The sequence below is a fragment of the Kogia breviceps genome, chromosome 17 (genome assembly GCF_026419965.1).
Source record: "Kogia breviceps isolate mKogBre1 chromosome 17, mKogBre1 haplotype 1, whole genome shotgun sequence".
NCBI lineage: Eukaryota > Metazoa > Chordata > Mammalia > Artiodactyla > Physeteridae > Kogia > Kogia breviceps.
The window spans coordinates 17416101-17435477 of record NC_081326.1 but is presented as its reverse complement, the minus strand read 5'-3'; the positions used below and the strand labels follow the sequence as shown (position 1 = coordinate 17435477).

The following is a 19377-nucleotide window of genomic DNA, read 5'->3' as shown; positions in this document are numbered from 1 at the left end:
ATTCTGAGTTGCCTTTCATCCATATTTTCAGAATAAAGCATTATGATTTTCACTGTTGCATGAAAGAGATGAATGCATCCTCTTTTCTCCTTCAATTTCAGGGACCTCTTTTCCAGGAGGTCTCCTCTATTCTCCCAATCACAGTCATGGATTCCCCTCATTCCTTCCCTCTGTACAGTGTCTCTTAAGAAGACCATCCCTTTAGAGATATCTGGAAGGATGCCCCTTCTACATTATCCACAAAGCTAAACAGTACGCCCATGATTCCTGAGAATCGTTTCAACTATAGCAGCCCACAAAACTACTCCATCCTCTGAACCCTTATCACATTTGGTGCTTGTTTGCTACTTATAGTTGTCTCCCTTGCACTTTTATTATTTTTCGTTTTTATCTCCTGCCTCTTTAGGTATGTTTTATACCCTTAAGAGCAAGGTCTGAGCTACTTCTCTGTCTCCAAACCTAACCGAGTAATCATATATACAAGTGCATAGATATATGTACACACACACATATACACACACATAGAAATACATTTTATGGTTTGCTTCAGGTACTAGGTCTTCAATGCACAGACCTAGTACCTGAAACAGTCTACTCTGTGTCTTCAAGCTTACTGTCTCTTTTAAGTCTCCCTTTAACCGGTCATTTACCTTTTTCATTGTTAGAACTTTTCTGAAACCCCCTGTGAGCCTCATCATTGGACACATATGCTCAGTCTAGGGGACCACTGCTCATTAAAAAGAGCAGGCAGAGAGCCACAAGGGACAAGTCATGGGAAGAAACCAAAGAACTGCCCTTGAGACTTAAATAAGGCTCAGCTGGTGTTTTTATAACAGAATTAGACTATTTCTAAGTTAGACTCTCGGGCCCTAGGGCAGGATTGCCTAGTTGTATAAAGTAAGCCAACAAGTATCCAGTAATTGCACGAGATTTGGCTAGGATGAAGCTAATGTTTTGGACACAAAAGATAGTAAGGAGATTAGAAAGGGATGAGAAGAAAAATACACAGGGAATGAGACAGCTAAAGTGGCAGCAGAGGAAGAGGGAGAGGAGAGATAAGCTGAGAGATATGGGTTTTACAGAAGCTGCGGGAGGTTAAGTGTTCTAAGTGTTCGCAAATATCAAACTCTCGCAGCTGCCACGCCCAGCAGGATAGGAATTGAAGAGATGCCACTGTATCTGTCAACTAGGAGGTCCCTAATGGCTAAACAAGCTTCACTAGACTGCTGAGGATAGAACCCAAATCGAGTGACGTGAGAATGAGAGGTGGGGAGGAAAGACTTGAACGTAACCTACTCATTCAGGGAAGTCTGCAGTTTCCAGAACAGACAGGAGACTTGAGGTGAAAGCGGGACCAGGAAATGAGGGCTGTTTTAACATAGAGGACACACGAGCACCTCTGTTGGAGAGAAGAAAAGAAATTAAAGCATATCCAAGGGAGAAGGAATTGACCCAGAACGTGGAGAGGAAAAGGGACATCTTTTCCTCTGGGATGAGGTCGTGAAGAGAGGAAGAAAATGAGAACCAATCTGAAGAGAAGGAAGGCATTCACAGGGGTTAGCTCTTTTCCTCCATGAGGGAGAAGACAAGTAGGAAAGAAAGAGGGGCTCAAGGATGGTTATGGGCTTCTGGAAGTTGCCTGGGAAGAGACCGGCCATGCAGTGTGGAGGGCTTAGCCTGAGGCTTGCCACCCATGATTTGCAATGGCAACTGGTAAATGTGATTCTCTCCAGAAGGGGCCTCCTAGGAGCAGGGGATGAGAAACTGTGGTTTAGGCTTGGGGGCTGGGCAGACAGATGAACTAGGAGGTCACTATAGAAAGGACAATGCTGAGGAAAGGACGCATTAGGGTCTTCAGGCAGGATACAGGGAAGGGCCAGGAGGACGTGAAGGGCATCAAAGGAGTGGAGACTTGGCTAAGAGTCCACGGCTTGTTCAGGGAATGGGAAAGACCAGCGAGTGTTGTCAAAGGGTGAGACTGTCAAGTTCTAGTTTTCAGTGTTGGCCTACGTATGGGTCAAAGTAAGGGCCACGCTATGTGTGAGGACTTTAAGATAAAGGCCATGATGATGAGAAAGACGACAGATGGTGAGGCCACGATGAGGCTGCTTGGAACAATGGCAGGCAACAGCAGGTAGGGGGAGAGCAGCTAAGCCTTTGGTCCTAGAGAAACAAGGGGAGTGACCTAGAGAAGATGGATTTTCTGAAAAATACAGCACAGAGCAAGTTGCTTGGCTTCCTAAAGAGTGGGCCAGCATGAATGATACAAGTCTCAAAGGGGAGGGCTACTGAAAGACAGCTGTCAGAAGAGAAACTCAGGGATTACAGTTGGCCTTCCTTATGCTGCATCAGATTCAACATCCACAGATTCAACCAACCGCAGATTGAAAATATTTGGAAAAAAAAAAAAAGAATTCCAGAAAGTTTCAAAATGCAAAGCTTGAACTTGCCACGTGCTGGCAACTATTTACATAGCATTTGCATTGTATTAGTTATTATAGGTAAATCTCGATAGGATTGAAAGAATATGGGAGGATGTACAAAGGTTATGTACAAATACTATGCCATTTTCTATAAGGGACTTGAACATCGTGGGTTTGGGTATTGGGAGGGGCAGTCCTGGAACCAGTCTTCCACAGATACTGAGGACAACTATATTTACTTATCAACTACTTTATTTTTAGTCCTTGACCTGCATTACCAACTGCCTATTGAACATCTCTGAGATATATTTCTGGATCATCTTTTCCTATATGAACCTATCTTCCCACCCTCTATAATTTACTCTTCTTCCTCCATTTCTTTAATTCCAGCCAGTAGCATCTCCGTCGTCTGGGCAGCTATTCTAAAAAATAAATAAAAGTCATCTCCACCACCCCTTCTTGCTCTCCACCCAGCCTGCTTCCTTCCTCTGTTTGGAAGTTCTCACCCTCACTCTAATAAAGAGTGGTAATAAAGAGAATCAGACAGACTTGGTTTAAATTCCAGCTCAACCATTTCTACCTCGAATGGTCTTCGGCACATAACTGTTTTAAAGCTTATTTTCTTCTTCTGTAAAATGGTTATAACACTAGTACTACTCACGTGGGTTATTATGAGATTTGAATGAATTACTGCACGTAAAGAACTTAGCACATAATCTGGCATACCGTAATTTCCTTCAAAGTTGTGAAGATCATTAATTTCATAAGTCGCTTCCTCTTCTGACTTCATGGTATCTGCAAAGCTTACGGCCATATTTCTTAACTTTTATTTACTGTGGGCAAGTTTTTAAAATTTTTATGAATCTTTTATCACAAATATGCTAATAATACTCTTTGAAATTTTACTTAACTATAGTTGATTTACAGTTTGTGTCAATTTCTGCTGTACAGCAAAGTGATTCAGTTACGCATATATATTCTTTTCATATTCTTTTCCATTATGGTTTATCATGGGATATTGATATAGTTCCCTGGGCTATACAGTAGGACTTTGTTGTTTATCCGTCCTATTTATAATAGTAGTAAAACTCATTTTGACTTAATAATAAATCAAGTAATTTAAATTCTACTTGCTTTTTTACACTTTGAATCAACAAACACACTTTGGACAGCATACACCTCCAGATTAGCTTTCTGTCATTTGCAGCTTTATTAAAAATTCTCAGTAACTAATTCTAATATGTAAATAAAATGAAATCACCAATAAAATTTTAAACACATCTTCTATTAAAAAAAGATCAGATTCTAAGTAAAACATCCTCACCAACATGTTGTTACTAGACATTCACACTCAAATGGCTTACTTTTTGTTACAAAATTTTCTAGAATGGAAATCTACAAGCGCCGCGTTTTGAACAGTGGAGAAAAACCAAGCGCTAGCGTGGCTGCTGGCCCCTGGGCTTTAATGGCCTCCCGCGACCCACCTGTCAAACCAACATTCATATTCTCTTCTTACTAATCTCCTCTTAAAGCTAAATTCAACTCCGCCCTTATCCAGGGCAAAGGTTCAGAGTGAGAGGGAAAATAAGGACATTGCTAACCCCAACTAGTAAACTGCAGCGTTATTCCACTACCTCCTACGTGCTGTGCTACCATTCTCAGCACCTCTTCCTCTTCCTCTTCCTGGTTCTCGTTCCCTTGTCTCCTCCAGCCGTTACCATTGAACCTGAACACTGACGTTCATGAACACAATCAGTCAGACTGGGGGAAACATTCCACCGGGATGACAGCAGGTAAATGGAAGCATGGGTTGTATGCTTTGTATGTATGATTTTTTGCCAAAAATCTCTCAGTGAACTACCAAAAATTCAATACTAATTTTCCCCCCCGTGAAGAGAGTCAGTGGCAGAGTCGGTTTAGGACTGATTCGTTGAAACGTAATAGCAGACACCTGGTGGTGGATTCTTTCTTTTAATGAAGGGTCCCTCCAAGGAAGACATCTGTTCGGGATAGCAAGAGGAAAAGATTAAGGGATAAATGGGCATATCTTTCACTGTCCCCAAATCTCCATATTCTTCCCAGATGTGTTTGCACCAGCGCCCTTTGTCCATCTACCATAGATGGACTACACATCCATTACAGATCCAGAAATGTACTGACTCTGTGCTGTGTATTTCAGAAAGTCCATCATTTGCCTGAGAGCTAATTCGGAAGAGTAAAAAAGCATTAAATGTTTCCACCATGCTTGCAAACACAAGTTTATTTAGCCCTTAAATGTTCATATATGTAAACCCTAACACACATGGGTGGGTCAAAAATTAAAAGGCAAAGAAACAAAGGTTACCCTATGAAGAAATCCAGTTCAAAATGAGAAAAAAATATGTTGGCCTGAGCGGTCACACAGTTTCACGTATCACAAAGAACCCCAAAACAGATGGAAATGTGACTGTCTACACTAGCTCCTGATCCAGAACAATGGAATTATGGCTCAGCTGCAAAATCCTGGGCCCTCGTTTTCCCAGTGGCCTAAATCAATCCCCAGCCCAGGACAAGATGCTGAGCAAGGTGCATAATTATTTCAGGCCACTAGGGTAAGCACTATTCCTGGCAACTCTGCAGGCAGCGCCATGGATAAGGGTTTCTAATTCTCTTTGGTGATTTGGTTCTGTGTAAACTGAGATTTTTCTTTCAGTATTTCAGCCAGATAAGCAGGAAAGGCCAGCTCCAGTCCTGAGCTAGAGACAATCAAGGTCAGTTTCAGTTCCTTTTCTGTACAGTTTAGTCTCCTTTTTTCCTGCTGCCTTCCCTGACACCTGTCCTTATATTTTTATCTGATTATCAAAACCTAGTGAGAGAACCTTTGGCAGCCTCTGGTGCTACGTCATCCAAAAGCCTCTCAGCCTAAGGAATACCGTGAATACTCGGCAAAGCAGTGTCCTTGAGAGGCTAACCAAAGGCCCCTGGCTATGAACCACAGAGAAGTGTCTCCCATGGGTATTTTAAGGGTGAGGTTGAAACCAGTGCCTGCTTTCCCCAGAGGCAATACTGACTTAGCAACTTGCCTATTAACAAATCTCTGATGTTTGGCTTTACACTGCACCCACAGTATATTCAGTTATTATCTAACATAGAAAGTGAAAGGTAAATCTTGTCATTCCCATTTGGAAGTTGGTCAAATAGAGGTTTAAAAGTTTAAAAGAGTTGTCTAAAGTGAATTCAACAAAGCAGTGTTGCAGCTGGAAAGTAGATCAGCTGACACCTGTCTCCAGTTTTGTAGGTCAGGGACTCTTTGTAAGTTTAGAGCAGTGTTTTACTTACCATATTCCTCCTTGAAAGCTTCTATTTACTTTCTTAAACTGTGGAGGCCAGTGGAGCGGTACCAGGTGTACATTCCAGACACTTATACAACATACACAGACTGAGCCGTCTGCCCGTTGGGTACACAGCTCCGGGCTGAAGAATTCCTAGGGTTGTTAAAAGAATAAATGAGGCATTAGAGGGAGCAGGCTCTGAGGTAGAAGCAAATACCCTATCTCCCTGCAAAGACAGGTTAAAAACACCCTCTTCATTATTACAAACAAAAAACCTCACCAGTTTATTCTGTGCTTTTTCAAACTGCATTGCTCTCCCCCTGTATATTCATTAAATAAACGCAAACACATGTGCTTCGAAATGGGTAGGTGTAAGAGAACATTCTGCACAATTATATCTAGGCTGTGGCAGGCTTATCTCACATGCATACATGTATCTGGGGGATGTTAATTCACGGTGACAGCTGAGCATGACAAACGCAACAGTACATAAATTGGAAGGCCGAAAAAAAATGCAACTACGAACCCCATGCAGGCAAACACGCATATGAGTTTTCCCTCAATACACACGTGGCCGCACTTATGGGCGCTTCACCACATTGATAAACCCCAAACACAAACACCGGGGCTTCCGCCGCCCGCGAGCTGCCTCCACACACGCGGCCTCGCCTCCCCGCCTCCAGGCAGGCGGGGACTCGCGCACGGCCCTGGGCACAATCGCCCTCCCACCCGCCTCCCGGTGCGCGAACACACGCGCGCCGGCCGGTCCCGAGCCAGCCCGCACGCCGGGGAAGCGGCGGCTCCCGGGGCTGGGGGCAGGGCCCGGGGCGGAGGGGGTGGGGGGCGGTGCGGGAGCGCCGCGGGGCCGGGCCTCGGCGCCCGGGGAGGGGACGAGGGGCGGGCGCGGGGCGGCGCCCGGCTCACGTGGGCGGGCGGGAGCAGCTGAAGGTCCGCTCCGGAGCCCGGGCTGTCCTCTCGCGCGCGGCGCTGGCCAGGGCGGCGGCGGCGGCGGCGGCGAAGGAGGAGGAGGAGGAAGGCGGCGGTGGTGGCGGCGGCGGCGGCAGCGGCGAGAGAAGAGGGGAGGACGGGGGCGGCGTCGGACTGGAGCCGAGCGGCGGCGCGAGCTGCCCGGGGCGCTGTCGTGAGCTCGCCCGCCGGGCCTCCACCCCCGAGCTACACCCTGCCGTGCCCAGCTCTGCCCGCGTCCGTGCCCCCGCGGGGAGCGCGCCGGGGCTGCCCCCCGAATGACGGGCGGAAGGTTCGACTTCGACGATGGCGGCACCTACTGCGGCGGCTGGGAGGAGGGCAAGGCGCACGGGCATGGCATCTGCACGGGGCCCAAGGGCCAGGGCGAGTACTCGGGCTCCTGGTCGCACGGCTTCGAGGTGGTCGGAGGCTACACCTGGCCCAGCGGCAACACCTACCAGGGCTACTGGGCGCAGGGCAAGCGGCACGGGCTGGGGGTGGAGACGAAGGGCAAGTGGATGTACCGGGGGGAGTGGTCACATGGCTTCAAGGGGCGCTACGGGGTTCGGCAGAGCCTGTGCACCCCCGCTCGCTACGAGGGTACCTGGAGTAACGGGCTGCAGGACGGGTACGGCGTGGAGACCTACGGGGACGGAGGTGAGCGGCGTCGCTGGCGGCTCGGCTGCTCCGCGAGCTAGTGCGGTGGGCTTTGCCCAGACTGCGGGGAAGCGGGGAGGACGCGAGGCGCACGTGTCCGGAAACCCGCCAAAACACCTGGGGAAGCCTCCCACCCTCTTCCCGCGCCCGCCCTTCCCGGGAGGGTGCAGTGGGACGCGACTGGTGCGCAAGGGTTGGATCTGACCCGGTTCTTGGAGCGGGCGGTGTGTGCACACCCGGGGGAGCAAGGCGTGAATATACCTGGCCGGCGCTGCGCTGCCACCGGGAGGGAGCGCGCCCGGGAGGGTTGGGCTGGAGGGGGAACGTTGTCACTTGAGCCCGTCACATTACGTTCCTGATCCCTCCCTCTCCCGGGCGGGTTTGAAATCGCCACTCCCGTGGAGTTAGAGCGAACGCTCTGGGCTTGTGAGGCTGGCGGTCGCTGCGGACCGCTCCTGGGATTGGTTTCACGTGGAGTCGTATTTCGCTTCTGGTCCTCTAGTAGCCTAAAGATAGAAGCCAGAACCCCATTAACTAGGATGTTGGGGAATTGTTCCTTATCTGAGGTGCTTTTGGAAACATCCTAGTTACGGGAGTGGAGAGGCCACCTGATGCAGGTGGGATTCGGAGGATGTGGGGTTTTCTTTCTGTTTTCATTCGGTTTCTTGAAGTATTGGTTTTCCATCAAAAGAAGGTACTCATTGTTGAGCTGCAGATAACTGGACAAATTATGAGGAAAACACTTTAGAAATGAACAATGGAGTCTACGTTTTAAAAAAAATACAATTGAAAGGTATAGTTGCTAAGTTAACAGCTACTTTACTCCTGAGAATGGCCGTATGGAACCGCCGATTTGCATTAAGGTGTATGACTGAAATGGTATGCTGGCTGTGAGCAAAATTCACCTTGTTTTAATATTTAAACAATATTTGCAAAAGAAATTTTGTATATAAGAGGGCATAGTTCCCTTTTTTTTTCCAACCAGGAAACATATTATTGAAACAGGTATTTTCAATAATGAATTTCCTTTTGTAATAAACTGAGAAGCATGAATGTCTTATGCTTTGGCAAAATACATGTTCTTATACTAAACATAATCAGTTAATTGAAGAGGGTTGTAGGAAGCAAGGTCACATTTCAGAATTCTGCAGCTCAGAGTTGGAGGATATTAAAGGGATCCAGTTAAAAGTTTCTCCAGCCCACGGCAACCCGAGTCAGGCCACAGCTTATATAAAAGCTTATACAATTTGTACACTTCACTTACTCAGAACAGTTGGGCCGCGTTTCAAATGCAAAACGGCAGAACGGTAGGATTTGCTAAAAAGGGCATCTTTTCATCCTACAGTATAAATGAAGGATATGGTTCTCATGGATTAAAAAGGGGGGGACTTTCTCTAAAACTTGTATATGGGCTGCATGAGTTTCAAGTTGCCCAGTCGTTAATTAGGGCCCTTAAATGTTCTGAATGGGCATAGAGTGCCTTGGTTGACAGCCTTACAAACATGTTAGCTTGTGATTGGATTTTATTGGAGGCCCTGGGTCTACAATATAACTAAACTCCATGCTCAAAAGTTGGAATACAGAACTTATCTTTCAAAAGTGTGCATTATTTTATAACCTTTCAAGAAGGCCATGGATAGTTCTTTTACTTAAGTATTTGGAAGGCTAAAAATAAATGAGTCTTCTTTTAAAGTTACTACTCATTAAACAAAATCTCTTGGTTCAGAGTATTCACTATACCTAGCAATCAAAATATATATGTAGCACAGTAAAGGTCCTCTAGGTATGTGTTGTAGAAGCTCAAATAAGTGTCTAGCATGACTGTGGATAATCGGCATCTTGTTTTAAAAGTAACTTTTAAAAGAATTTTTTAAAAACCTCAAAATTTGGCATCACTGTAGGACTGTGGTTCTCTTTTTCTACCCAAAAAAATCTAATATGCTACCAATTAGGAAGGGGAGAAAAAACTCTTGAAAATCACTATTGAATTCCTACTCTGTGTTTTTCTTTCATATGCCAATCAGTTAATTAGAAAGTCCTGAATCATAATATGGGGGTCTAAATGGAAGTGTATTGCTACAACTTATCTCATACAAAGATTTTGGCCAAGAGAGGACATATCACTTCCCCTACTTTTACTTTTTGCCTCTGCACCACAAGTCCATCCCTAGCGACCCTTTCAGACCTAGAGAAAATCTGATTCCATGTATTTTGTGGTGACATTGCACTAGAGGAAGGAAGTCATAATTCCATTGACAAGTATCACTCGGTTTATTTTATTAGTGATGTGTGTGTGAAGTGTTACTGAAATAGAAACCCCCTGAATATTAAGAATAAATTAGTACCATACTCATGAAATCCAAGTGTAGGTGCGCAGAATATTTGGTGCAAATTCTGATCCTGCTGTGGTTCCTTTTTTCACCTGTCATGAAACTATTGAAAATATCTAGGAAGACACATTGTTTTGTTAATTATATGCATACTTGCACATGCACATACCCATTCACAGCATGTAGATTTAAGTTTGGCATAATCAAGTCTAAATTTGACTGGAATTCTTTCTGAACTGGATGCCTTCCACTACAAGCTTATTTAGTGAAAATGGCTATATCTAGAAAATCAGCTCACAGATACAGAATCATAGAACATAACTTCAAACCCTTGAAAATAATTTTTAAACTTGTGAACTATGCATCTATATTTAAGGGATTGTGAGGAACTAATTAGAACTTTATTTGAGCAGCAGGGAGCAGGTGGAAACCACCTGCTTCATAACGAACTAGAGGCCCTTTTTTTTTTGCTAGGTTCATTGACTAAACTAAACCTGTTTTAAATTTCAGATGAGCCACTCACACTTTGACTGTAAATTGGTTTCTAGCAATTCTGTGGAGGAATTATTCTTCCATATACTGTTTGTTCCTCAACAGGATGGGAATATAGCCAATGCCATTGTTCTGCTTCTCAAAAGCAGCAACCTAAACTTTCTAATTATTGCTGTTGCCTTAAACCGCTTAGATTTTTCAAGCAATATGTCGTTGGTAATTCTAAATGCTTTTTGGACATAGCAGTTTAAGGAAACTGGCTGTTAATTTCCCCTCAGTGTTAGGAATTCCTAAGACAGTATGGTTGCATTTTAAAAGTGTGAATACTTCCCGATATCAAACAGTATGTTGGAAGTTGTTTCTAGCAAAATTAACTTGTCATTATGTAGAAAAGTTAGAAGGATACAATTATAGCATTCCTTGTTTATTTTAAACAAAGTGTTTAAAAATAAGGTAGTTTTGGTGCGTGTAAGTCAGGTTGTATAACTTTTAGAACTTAAAATTTTATCTATCAGGAAAAGGGAAAGTCCGTTGTAATTTCCTAATAATTCAATCTCCTTCCCTGTTAAAGAAATAATTATTAAGGAAATAATTTCCTTCCCTGTTTGGAGATGGCTAATATTCAGTAGAAAGCTTCTTGACCTGAAATGTTCTATTTGACTATCTTATCCTTTGGGGTTTATGTCCACCTCCTCAGAAGTTCTTTGGTGTCAGGTTAAGATGTTAAGACCTACCCAGAATATGACATTCACAGTACCAGACCCATTTCATATTTCATTGTCTCCCTGCTACTGTCTATTTATATACCAAAAATATATCAGAATGAACAGAAAGAGATGGTAGTCTTGAAATTAGTCAAAACTTTTGACTTTGGAGCTATTATGGCTTTAACTTTTAAGTGCAATAATCAGCCCTTGTTAACACAATGATATAAAACTATGAGCAGCACTTCCCGGTATTTTAAAAATAAATGTATGCCATGCAATAGAAACCTTTTCACGGCAATATAAAATGGCAAGGTAGCTCGGTATAATCAGAGGCTGAACGAAGTCAAGACCGACTGTTATCATGATTGATTCTGTGCTACTGTGAGTTAGGAATAATGAAGTAATTACATCTTAAAATTTCTACATAGCTTCTTTGGGGGGATATTTTAATTTAAAATTTTCCTTTAATAGGAAACGAACTTGATGTAGACGAGAAAATTCTAAGTTCCCTAATCTTAACATCAGTTCCTCCTAAGGTTATTTAAAAAGCTGCTCCTGATTAATTTTTAAACGTCTCTGCTAATTTATTTAATAGAAAAACTTACTGAAAACCAATGCTTTCGATTAGAGATTATCCTTTTCCTGAGAAGGCATAATATTCATTGAAAAAGTGATCTGGTGTCAACAGAGTTTTAGTGGACACTGTCAAGCACACCTTTGCCCTGAGATAAATTCCATAATGCTAAGTGTGGAAGTTTTCCTCGGGCCTTATCTCAGTTTTCCCAAAGGTAAACAGTGCACGCTTTTTAGCCACCACAGCTGTATACAAAAAGCCTATGTACAATTACAGAAAAGGTCTAGGCACAACATCTCAGGGACGGGATTCACAAATGGAATTTTAAAAGCATCCCTAAGAGTTGACTTGGCAATGTGCGGGATTGCGCCTTGGGCCGCCGGGCCTGCGCGCAGGGCTCTCGCGGTGCGCGCCCCGCGCTCGCAGGCGCCAGCGCCCCCTCGGCCCCAGACTCACGCTGTGCTCTCTTGCGGTCTCTCGAAGGTACCTACCAGGGCCAGTGGGCCGGCGGCATGCGGCACGGCTACGGCGTGCGCCAGAGCGTGCCCTACGGCATGGCCACGGTGATCCGCTCGCCGCTGCGCACGTCGCTGGCCTCGCTGCGCAGCGAGCAGAGCAACGGCAGCGTCCTCCACGACGCCGCGGCCGCCGCCGACAGCCCGGCCGGCAGCCGCGGGGGCTTCGTGCTCAACTTCCATGCCGACGCCGAGCTCGCGGGCAAGAAGAAGGGCGGCCTCTTCCGCCGGGGCTCCCTCTTGGGAAGCATGAAACTGCGTAAGTCCGAATCCAAGTCCTCCATCTCCAGCAAGCGCAGCTCGGTCCGCAGCGACGCCGCCATGAGCCGAATCAGCTCCAGCGACGCCAACTCCACCATCAGCTTCGGCGACGTAGATTGTGATTTCTGCCCGGTGGAAGACCACGTGGACGCCACCACCACGGAAACCTACATGGGCGAGTGGAAGAACGACAAGCGCACCGGCTTCGGCATCAGCGAGCGCTCCAACGGCATGAAATATGAAGGCGAGTGGGCAAATAACAAGAGGCACGGGTACGGCTGCACCGTGTTTCCCGACGGCTCCAAGGAAGAGGGAAAATACAAAAATAATATTCTGGTCCGTGGAATAAGGAAGCAGCTTATACCGATAAGAAATACAAAAACTAGGGAGAAGGTGGACAGAGCGATCGAAGGCGCGCAAAGGGCAGCTGCCATGGCGAGAACCAAAGTGGAAATAGCAAATTCAAGGTATGTACGCACAGGATGGGTGGTTCTGCCCGGGTCCTTCGCAACAGTGGAATGTCAAATAATATGTTTGTCAGTCCTTTGGTGACATCACCAAATAGGTTCTACAACTGCCGGAATCAAAGGTGGAAAATGATTAAGCCCAATAGAATGAGTCAGAAATGTACCTGCACTCTTCTGAAACTTTCCGCCCTCAAAAAATGTCGAAGGCACATTGCGGTTCCCTTCCTCATACAAATTACTTCCCTAATACTGAATGTGATGGAGTTGACTCAGAGCCTGTGTACATTTCCCAGAGTCCAGAAAGTTACTTTAAAAAAAAAAAAAAACAGTACCCCTGAAATACTTCCAGAGGGAGCGCAGTGCTTTTGTGTGCCGGAAAGAAAATACCATCCACATGGAAACCTATCTAGTGTAGGTGAGTCCCTTTGTTTTAATATTCAAGTTGGAGGTGTGTACAACTCCGCCTTAGAAAATTATCCTAATTTATAACATTCACATTCTGTTTATTGATGCCTTATAGGTGAGAGTGGTTTTGAGAAACTCACCAGGATTCAGATAAGGCAGAAATGTAAAGTTACATGACAAAATCCGGCAGACATTCTTTGAACCGCAAAGCTTACCTACATGGGAAAGGCAGAGTGACTGAGGTTCAGCAGGATCCCCCCATTCTATGCAAGAACGACTAGATCACTGGTATATTGAAAGGAAGGGGGTGGGGAGAGCCTGACAAAGACAGATGGACTGGCAGTGTGCCAAGGTTAAAAGAACGAGCAGCAGAGGAGGGCTGGAGGGAGTAGGACAAAGTGGTGAATAGTCGATTGAGAAGTGAGGTGTATGTGGGCCCGGCCCCTGAAGTTCTACACGTGATAGCCAGGTTCCGGCATCCAACCAGCGCGTGGAGAAACCGACTGGGAATAGAATTTTACTCGGGTTGGATGTCATATGTTAGCCAAAGAAGAAAGTGGGACGGTTATACGTGGAAAGTTTTATTCTTAGGCTCATTTGAGCAGGTACTGACTGGCCCTAGTTTTGTGTGATTTGAGACATAACGTTTATCATAGAATATTAAAAATCCTTTTCCTGCTTCAGGACTATTCTCGCATTGAAGTAAACCTTCTTGTGAAACCATGAACTCTGAGCATGTCTTCAGGTTTTTATGCTTACCATTAAATTAATGAGCCTCCCTTTTCTTTGGTGGAACCATGTGAAAATTCTGACGTTCAAACTTTTCAATGTACAAAAAATGGCGATTTCTTATTGTTCAACTTAATACTTCTAGACTTCTGAAATTCTTTTTTTTTTTTTTTTTTAATGCCCCTATTTTATGGCTGCTGTTTACTTCTGAGTGTCTGAAACACTAATTGGAAAATGGAGGCGGTCTTGGTTTTTGTATTATTTTTAGATACATATGATATTAAAGTGTTCAAGATTTCCATCTTTATCCCAAACTAACCCAATTTTAAAGTTAATGTTGCTTGTTAATTGGCGCAGACTTTCAAGAACGGTCTCTCGTCTCTTATCTGCTGAGCATCTTTTATTTTAGATCATGGTTTTCTCTGATCACCAAGCATTGCATCTACTTGCTTTTTACTTTGCTTGTAGGTAGGATACTTGGCACATCTAACCTTGCCAGCTTCCATGGCCCTCTGATAACTTTTAGAGCTAATTGATATACTTTTCGTTAGGCCCTAGTCTCTAATTTGAAATGTGCTCTTGGATTCTTCCCTTTTCTTTTCACCTAGTGATAATACTAGAGGTAATTCAGTCTTGGCAGGTGGAAGGTAAAGCTATGCGGGACATTCTAGCAAATAACTTTCTTATGCTTGCTCTAATTATTGACTTACGATTAAATTGGAGGAATCTACATAATGAAAAGCTGTGATGCAAAGATCTCTGATTTTACTGGTATCGTAAAACTCTTATCCAAGTTCTAGGCACAGTCTCTCTGTCAAAAGTCTTTTGGGATGGTATTATGTAGTTTGGGAGTAGTGTGTTAGAATCGTTTATAATTAACAGACATTTAGCTTAAGAGCTTGTACTTCTAGCCAGTTAACTCCTTCATAAAGATTTCACTTAGCTGTTTAAAAAATGCTCAGTTCATTATGCTTAGTGACATAAGCCAGTCACAGGACAAATATATTGCATGATTCCACTTATAGGTGAGATCTGTAGTGGTCAAACGCATAGAAAACAGTAAAATGGTGGTTGCCAGGGGCTGAAGGGAGGGAGAAATTGGAAGTTGCTGTTCCAAGGTATAAAGCTGCAGTTAAGTAAGATGAATCGTTCTAGAGCTCTCTACAACATTGTGCCCGTAGATAACAATACCGTAGTGGGCGCTTAACGTTTCAACAGGGTAGATCTCATGTTAAGTGTTCTTACCAGGAGGAAAAAAATACTGTTTTGATGACAGGATAGGCAAAAGATATTTTTAACGCTCGATTAACCTTGTATATTTCACTTTCACTCGTTTAGTCTCTTTCCAGATTCCTTGCTTTAATGACTACTTCAGATACAGAGTTTTGCAACTTGCTCAGTCCTTCCTGACTCTTCTAGCAGTTGTTATTAATGGTTTTTGCTTTTAAAAATATCAAAAATTTAAGAACATAAAGACACTCTTCCCCTTCCCCTGCCCCAGTGATGGCAGAATAAGAACTAGAAAGTAAGACTCCTAGCAGCGGCCACTGTTGAAATCACTAGTTCAACATTAGCAACAAAGGGAGATGATCTGTTAATAGTTATTGACCACTTCAGATTGCCTCCCTGATAGTGTTAATTATTATTGTATCACTGTTATTTTTTATGCTACAGAGATTTTTGTTTCTGAAATCCCAGGGAAATGGATCTGCTTTTGTACCATCACCTTATTTTATCTGGAAACAAAGCCTAGCTTTGAGGGAAAATAATTACCTTCTCTGAAAATGGCTCCTCAGGGAAATCAGGAGACATGGAACCAACCATCTTTGGCCCAAAGATTCAGGAAAACATGGTAGATCGGTGGATCTTTCCTTTACTTCATTGAAGACGATGGAGTGGTGTGTCTTCCCAGTAAACACAGGAGGCTTATTTCTGAAGGCTTATTATGGACCCCTGTCTAATTCTTATAGATCAGGGAATATGAGGATGACAGAGAAGAGGTAGTAGATGGTAGAAATAATGCACCAGAATCAGTAGTTACTGAAAGTTTCCTCGCAGGCTAGCACTCAAAGAGTTAAAACTTTATAAAAATTAAAGAAAAAAAAGATTTAAAACTTTAAGGGATGCTAGTAATTTGCCGACTCCTATAACCTTTCTTTAGGTGTCTGTTCTAATTCCAAAAGTTTATATGGTTTTATGTTTATAAGATTTTTTAAAAATGTTTTGTTCTCCTCTTGTCTTGGCCCAGAGGGTAAAAATCATCACACGGAATTGAGCAAATGTCTCCTCCTTGTTTTTTAAGAAATGCGCGAGAGAAAGGGGGAGCAACTCTGAACATTTCAAGCTCCTCATTTTCAGAGGCTCTGCCCAAGGTCACCCCACTGTCCCTGTCATTTCAGTCATTTTTCTCATTTGGTCATTTTTTTACTCCACTAACTCTTGTCTCCAATAATTGCTTAAGAGAGAGATTCAAATGACTGTTCCTTGAGAAAAATATTTTAAGGAGGGATTTTAAGGTGAGGCATTTAAGTGACCCTTGGAGAACCACACTTCCATGGCAACGAATAGATAATTCAGGGAGGGGTGTAGACAGAGGACGAGCTTTGTAGAATCTGGGCCTTGGAAGGAGTCCTTATGCTAAAGGGTGGAAGAGGTATGGTGAAAAGGATGGGAGAGCTCTGGCCTAAAGCATCCGAGTACCACAGGTATTTGTGTATACTAGCTTCGTTGTTATCGGATTCGAAGGAAGAAAGCTGAGAAGGGAGGATAGAGCGGAGTGGGGTAGTGACCCTTCCTCACTAACTCTGTGGCCAGCCTCACTGCAGCTAGTTGGGTGATGGGCTGGGAATCCCCCAGGACCACTGTGAAGTGTCAGTGGTGGGTCAGGCTCACCAGTGGGGGTGGAGCTGTCTGCTCCCAACCTCTCCCCAACCATCAGTGCCACTTCGGGTGGTAACGGCAGCGCTAGACAGGGAATGTGCTGTCCCCTGCCCAGCCCTGCCGTGCTTGTCACAGGTGTAGCTAGCTGTACAGGGGGATGGAAGCAGCCAGATAGCACGTGGAGGACTTCAGCATCAAGGGATCTGGTGAGCTTGCTCTGTCCGTTTGCAGAACCGGAGATTGGATTCCCCCCGTTTGCCAATTTTGGACTTAACATATTAAAATGACAGGTTTTTTTTTTTTTTAATCCTACAGGAAAAACATATTTCCCGTACTTCTCTTTTAAAAAGGTACATTACAATTTCATGCCACTCTCCCCCTTTCCTCCGTGCCCAGAATGACTCAGCCACTACCGCTTTCCTTCAGGGAAGTCTTTCTGGCTCACCCCTCCCTCTGGCTGGTACCCAGGCCCGGCTCCCCTGGCCAGCCCCTCGGGCTGCTTCCCACTCCGGTTTAGACATAGAGCCTCTTCTTCGCAGAGGGTTTCCCTACCCCTACCCCTCCCACCCCACCCCCTCAGTCCAAATCCCCCCGTCAGTCGAAATCGTCATTGTATTTCAGTATGTCTGTGTAATATCTCTTTCTCCAGCTTAGATTGGAGAGCCAGGCCCTGAAGGCAGCTGGGTTCACTTCTGTATTACCAGCAGCTAGTTTAGATCAGGGCACTTTTCTAAGAGCTCTAGTAAATATTTGATGAATGAGGGAATCACATCCTCACTACTTTGGGTACGTACACTGCCAGTGTTTCTAATTGCGTTTTGCTGGACCTTTTTAAACCGCAGTTCTCAGGCAGGGAACCTGGCTCTCACAGTTCATCACCCTGTAATCTGGCAATAGTCAAGGAAGTGCAGAAAATGCAGAAGTATGCGTTAGAGGTGCCCTTTTCCCTAATTACGTCAGCATCGTTAAAGTGTCAGAACTAAAGCATAGCCAGGGAATGACAGCTTCTGGTTAAGCCAGACTGTTAATCCCATTCTTCATGAGCTGGTCCAGTGATACCTGTGAGTGTCCGAAAAGAAATTTCCAGGAAGTCAACTTTTACTAACTACAATAACATTGGCCTATCCTACTTAGTCGATATCACCAAAATTTGTGATAAGGCAGAACATAAGAGCTTATTGTCTTTAAAAAAAAAAATCTAAGTTTGCTGAATATTCAGCTATTTCCTTTTGAAAGGTTTTCTTGTCCTGCCATTTTTTTTGGTCATTTTTCTTCAGCTCAAATAACAACATTCAGGGGAACAGTCGCTCACAAGATTACTTGACTGCGTTCACACCTATTAAAGCCCAGAGTCAACCATGAGCCGGTGCACATCATGGATCCAAATTAAACTTATTACCACCAATTTTAGGAAAAAGCTCGATCTGCCAAGTTACTGTAAAGGGCAAGGAATTTCAGGTTCTTAAATTCTGTTGGGCAAAAGGTTTCTCTTTCTCTTTTGAAAATCGATATTATTATAGTTTATATTTTATCTTTATTTCTTTTCTGTAATATTAGTGGCTGTATCACATCTTTAAAAACAATTTTAGGTTACCTTTTCCATGAATTTTTTTTGTTTCTTCTACTGGGACTCTAGTTAATTTTCAGCTATTAGCATAAGTGATTTTTCATAGGAAGGCGGATTCCTTGTAACGCTTCATAAGTCATTTTAATGAAGAGACTGTTAAATAAGTAAAGAAATTTGAGGGGCAAATCACCTAAAATGTGGGAATTGATGGCTGAGAAGAGCATTCGTTTCTTTTCAGTTGTGTCTCCTGTGTTCTTCCATATCTGCGTTTGCTGTCTGTCGCCCTTTTCCACCTGCTCTCAGCAGCCTGGGAGCAGATGCCAGCGGCTTGGTTAAAACACTCAGGCCTTGAGGTGCGGAAAAGCTTCTGTGTGTGGGGACTGATATTTGCCTTTTTCTTCACAGGAGGGTTGTCTTAAGGGTTGAGTGAAAGAGTGGGTGTCATGGGACTCGAACCTGTAAATCCCTACATCTAGTTAATGTTTTAGAAAATATGTCGATCCTACAAGTACCCTTCCCAAAAGTGAAGATTGATAGAGGCCCAAGAAGCCAGCCCGAGATGGAGGTAAAGGTGGAAGCAGGAAGGGAAGGAAGGCTTTGGGAAGCAGAAATAGGGTTAAAGCAAAAGGAACGGAGTGAAGTCCACCAGGCTTGGCCACCTGTGGGCAGACGTGTGTGGCCAGACCACCCCTTTCCCAGGCTCAGCCGGTGTGGAGTCAATATATTGTCAACAGGCAGTTACATTTTTTTAAGACTGGAGAGCAAATGAGCAAGGAAATGGCCCCATGTGTTTCTATGAAGCTAGGCTGGGGTCCTAATCCTGAAGACAGTGGAGGATAACAGAGACTTCATCTTCATGTTGTCTGGATGTATGAGTGTCGGTCGCCATTATCCTTTACGTGTGTTGTGGTTTCTGTATCGCACATCAAAGTTTTAAGTACGTTTGCCGTTTTTGCCAAAGGTTGCCCACTTCCCATGGGAGCCAGCGAGGCACCCGCTCTGATTTCCCCCACGTTCTTCTCCAGGCTGTTGAAAGAAAGACATGCTTCTTCCTATCACGGGGCTCAAGACTTCTTAAGGGGCCGAGCAGTCA

The 19377-nt window shown here is 44.3% G+C and overlaps 1 protein-coding gene and 1 long non-coding RNA gene across 8 annotated transcripts in view; one reads left to right on the top strand and one right to left on the bottom strand.

Annotated features, from left to right (window-relative positions):
- Positions 1-3687: 3687 nt before the first annotated feature.
- LOC131743765 (uncharacterized) lies at positions 3688-6992 on the bottom strand. 4 transcript variants are annotated; one of them, XR_010837605.1, is made up of 3 exons: positions 6659-6992; positions 5742-5887; positions 3688-4423 (listed from the first exon to the last, which is right to left on the bottom strand). It is a non-coding gene; the product is annotated as an uncharacterized lncRNA (long non-coding RNA). The 4 variants fall into 4 exon arrangements; XR_010837604.1 differs by lacking the exon at positions 6659-6992 and adding an exon at positions 6261-6558; XR_010837603.1 differs by lacking the exon at positions 6659-6992 and adding an exon at positions 6305-6542.
- The window catches only part of JPH1 (junctophilin 1), a 135030-nt gene continuing 122323 nt past the window's right edge, over positions 6671-19377 (top strand). For all 4 annotated transcript variants that reach the window (XM_067018154.1, XM_059042924.2, XM_059042923.2 and 1 more), the window contains exons 1-2: positions 6671-7357; positions 11944-12703. In XM_067018154.1, the coding sequence (XP_066874255.1) occupies positions 6979-7357; positions 11944-12703 (1139 nt within the window). In that variant the 5' untranslated portion in view covers positions 6671-6978. The remainder of the gene's footprint in view (positions 7358-11943; positions 12704-19377) is intronic.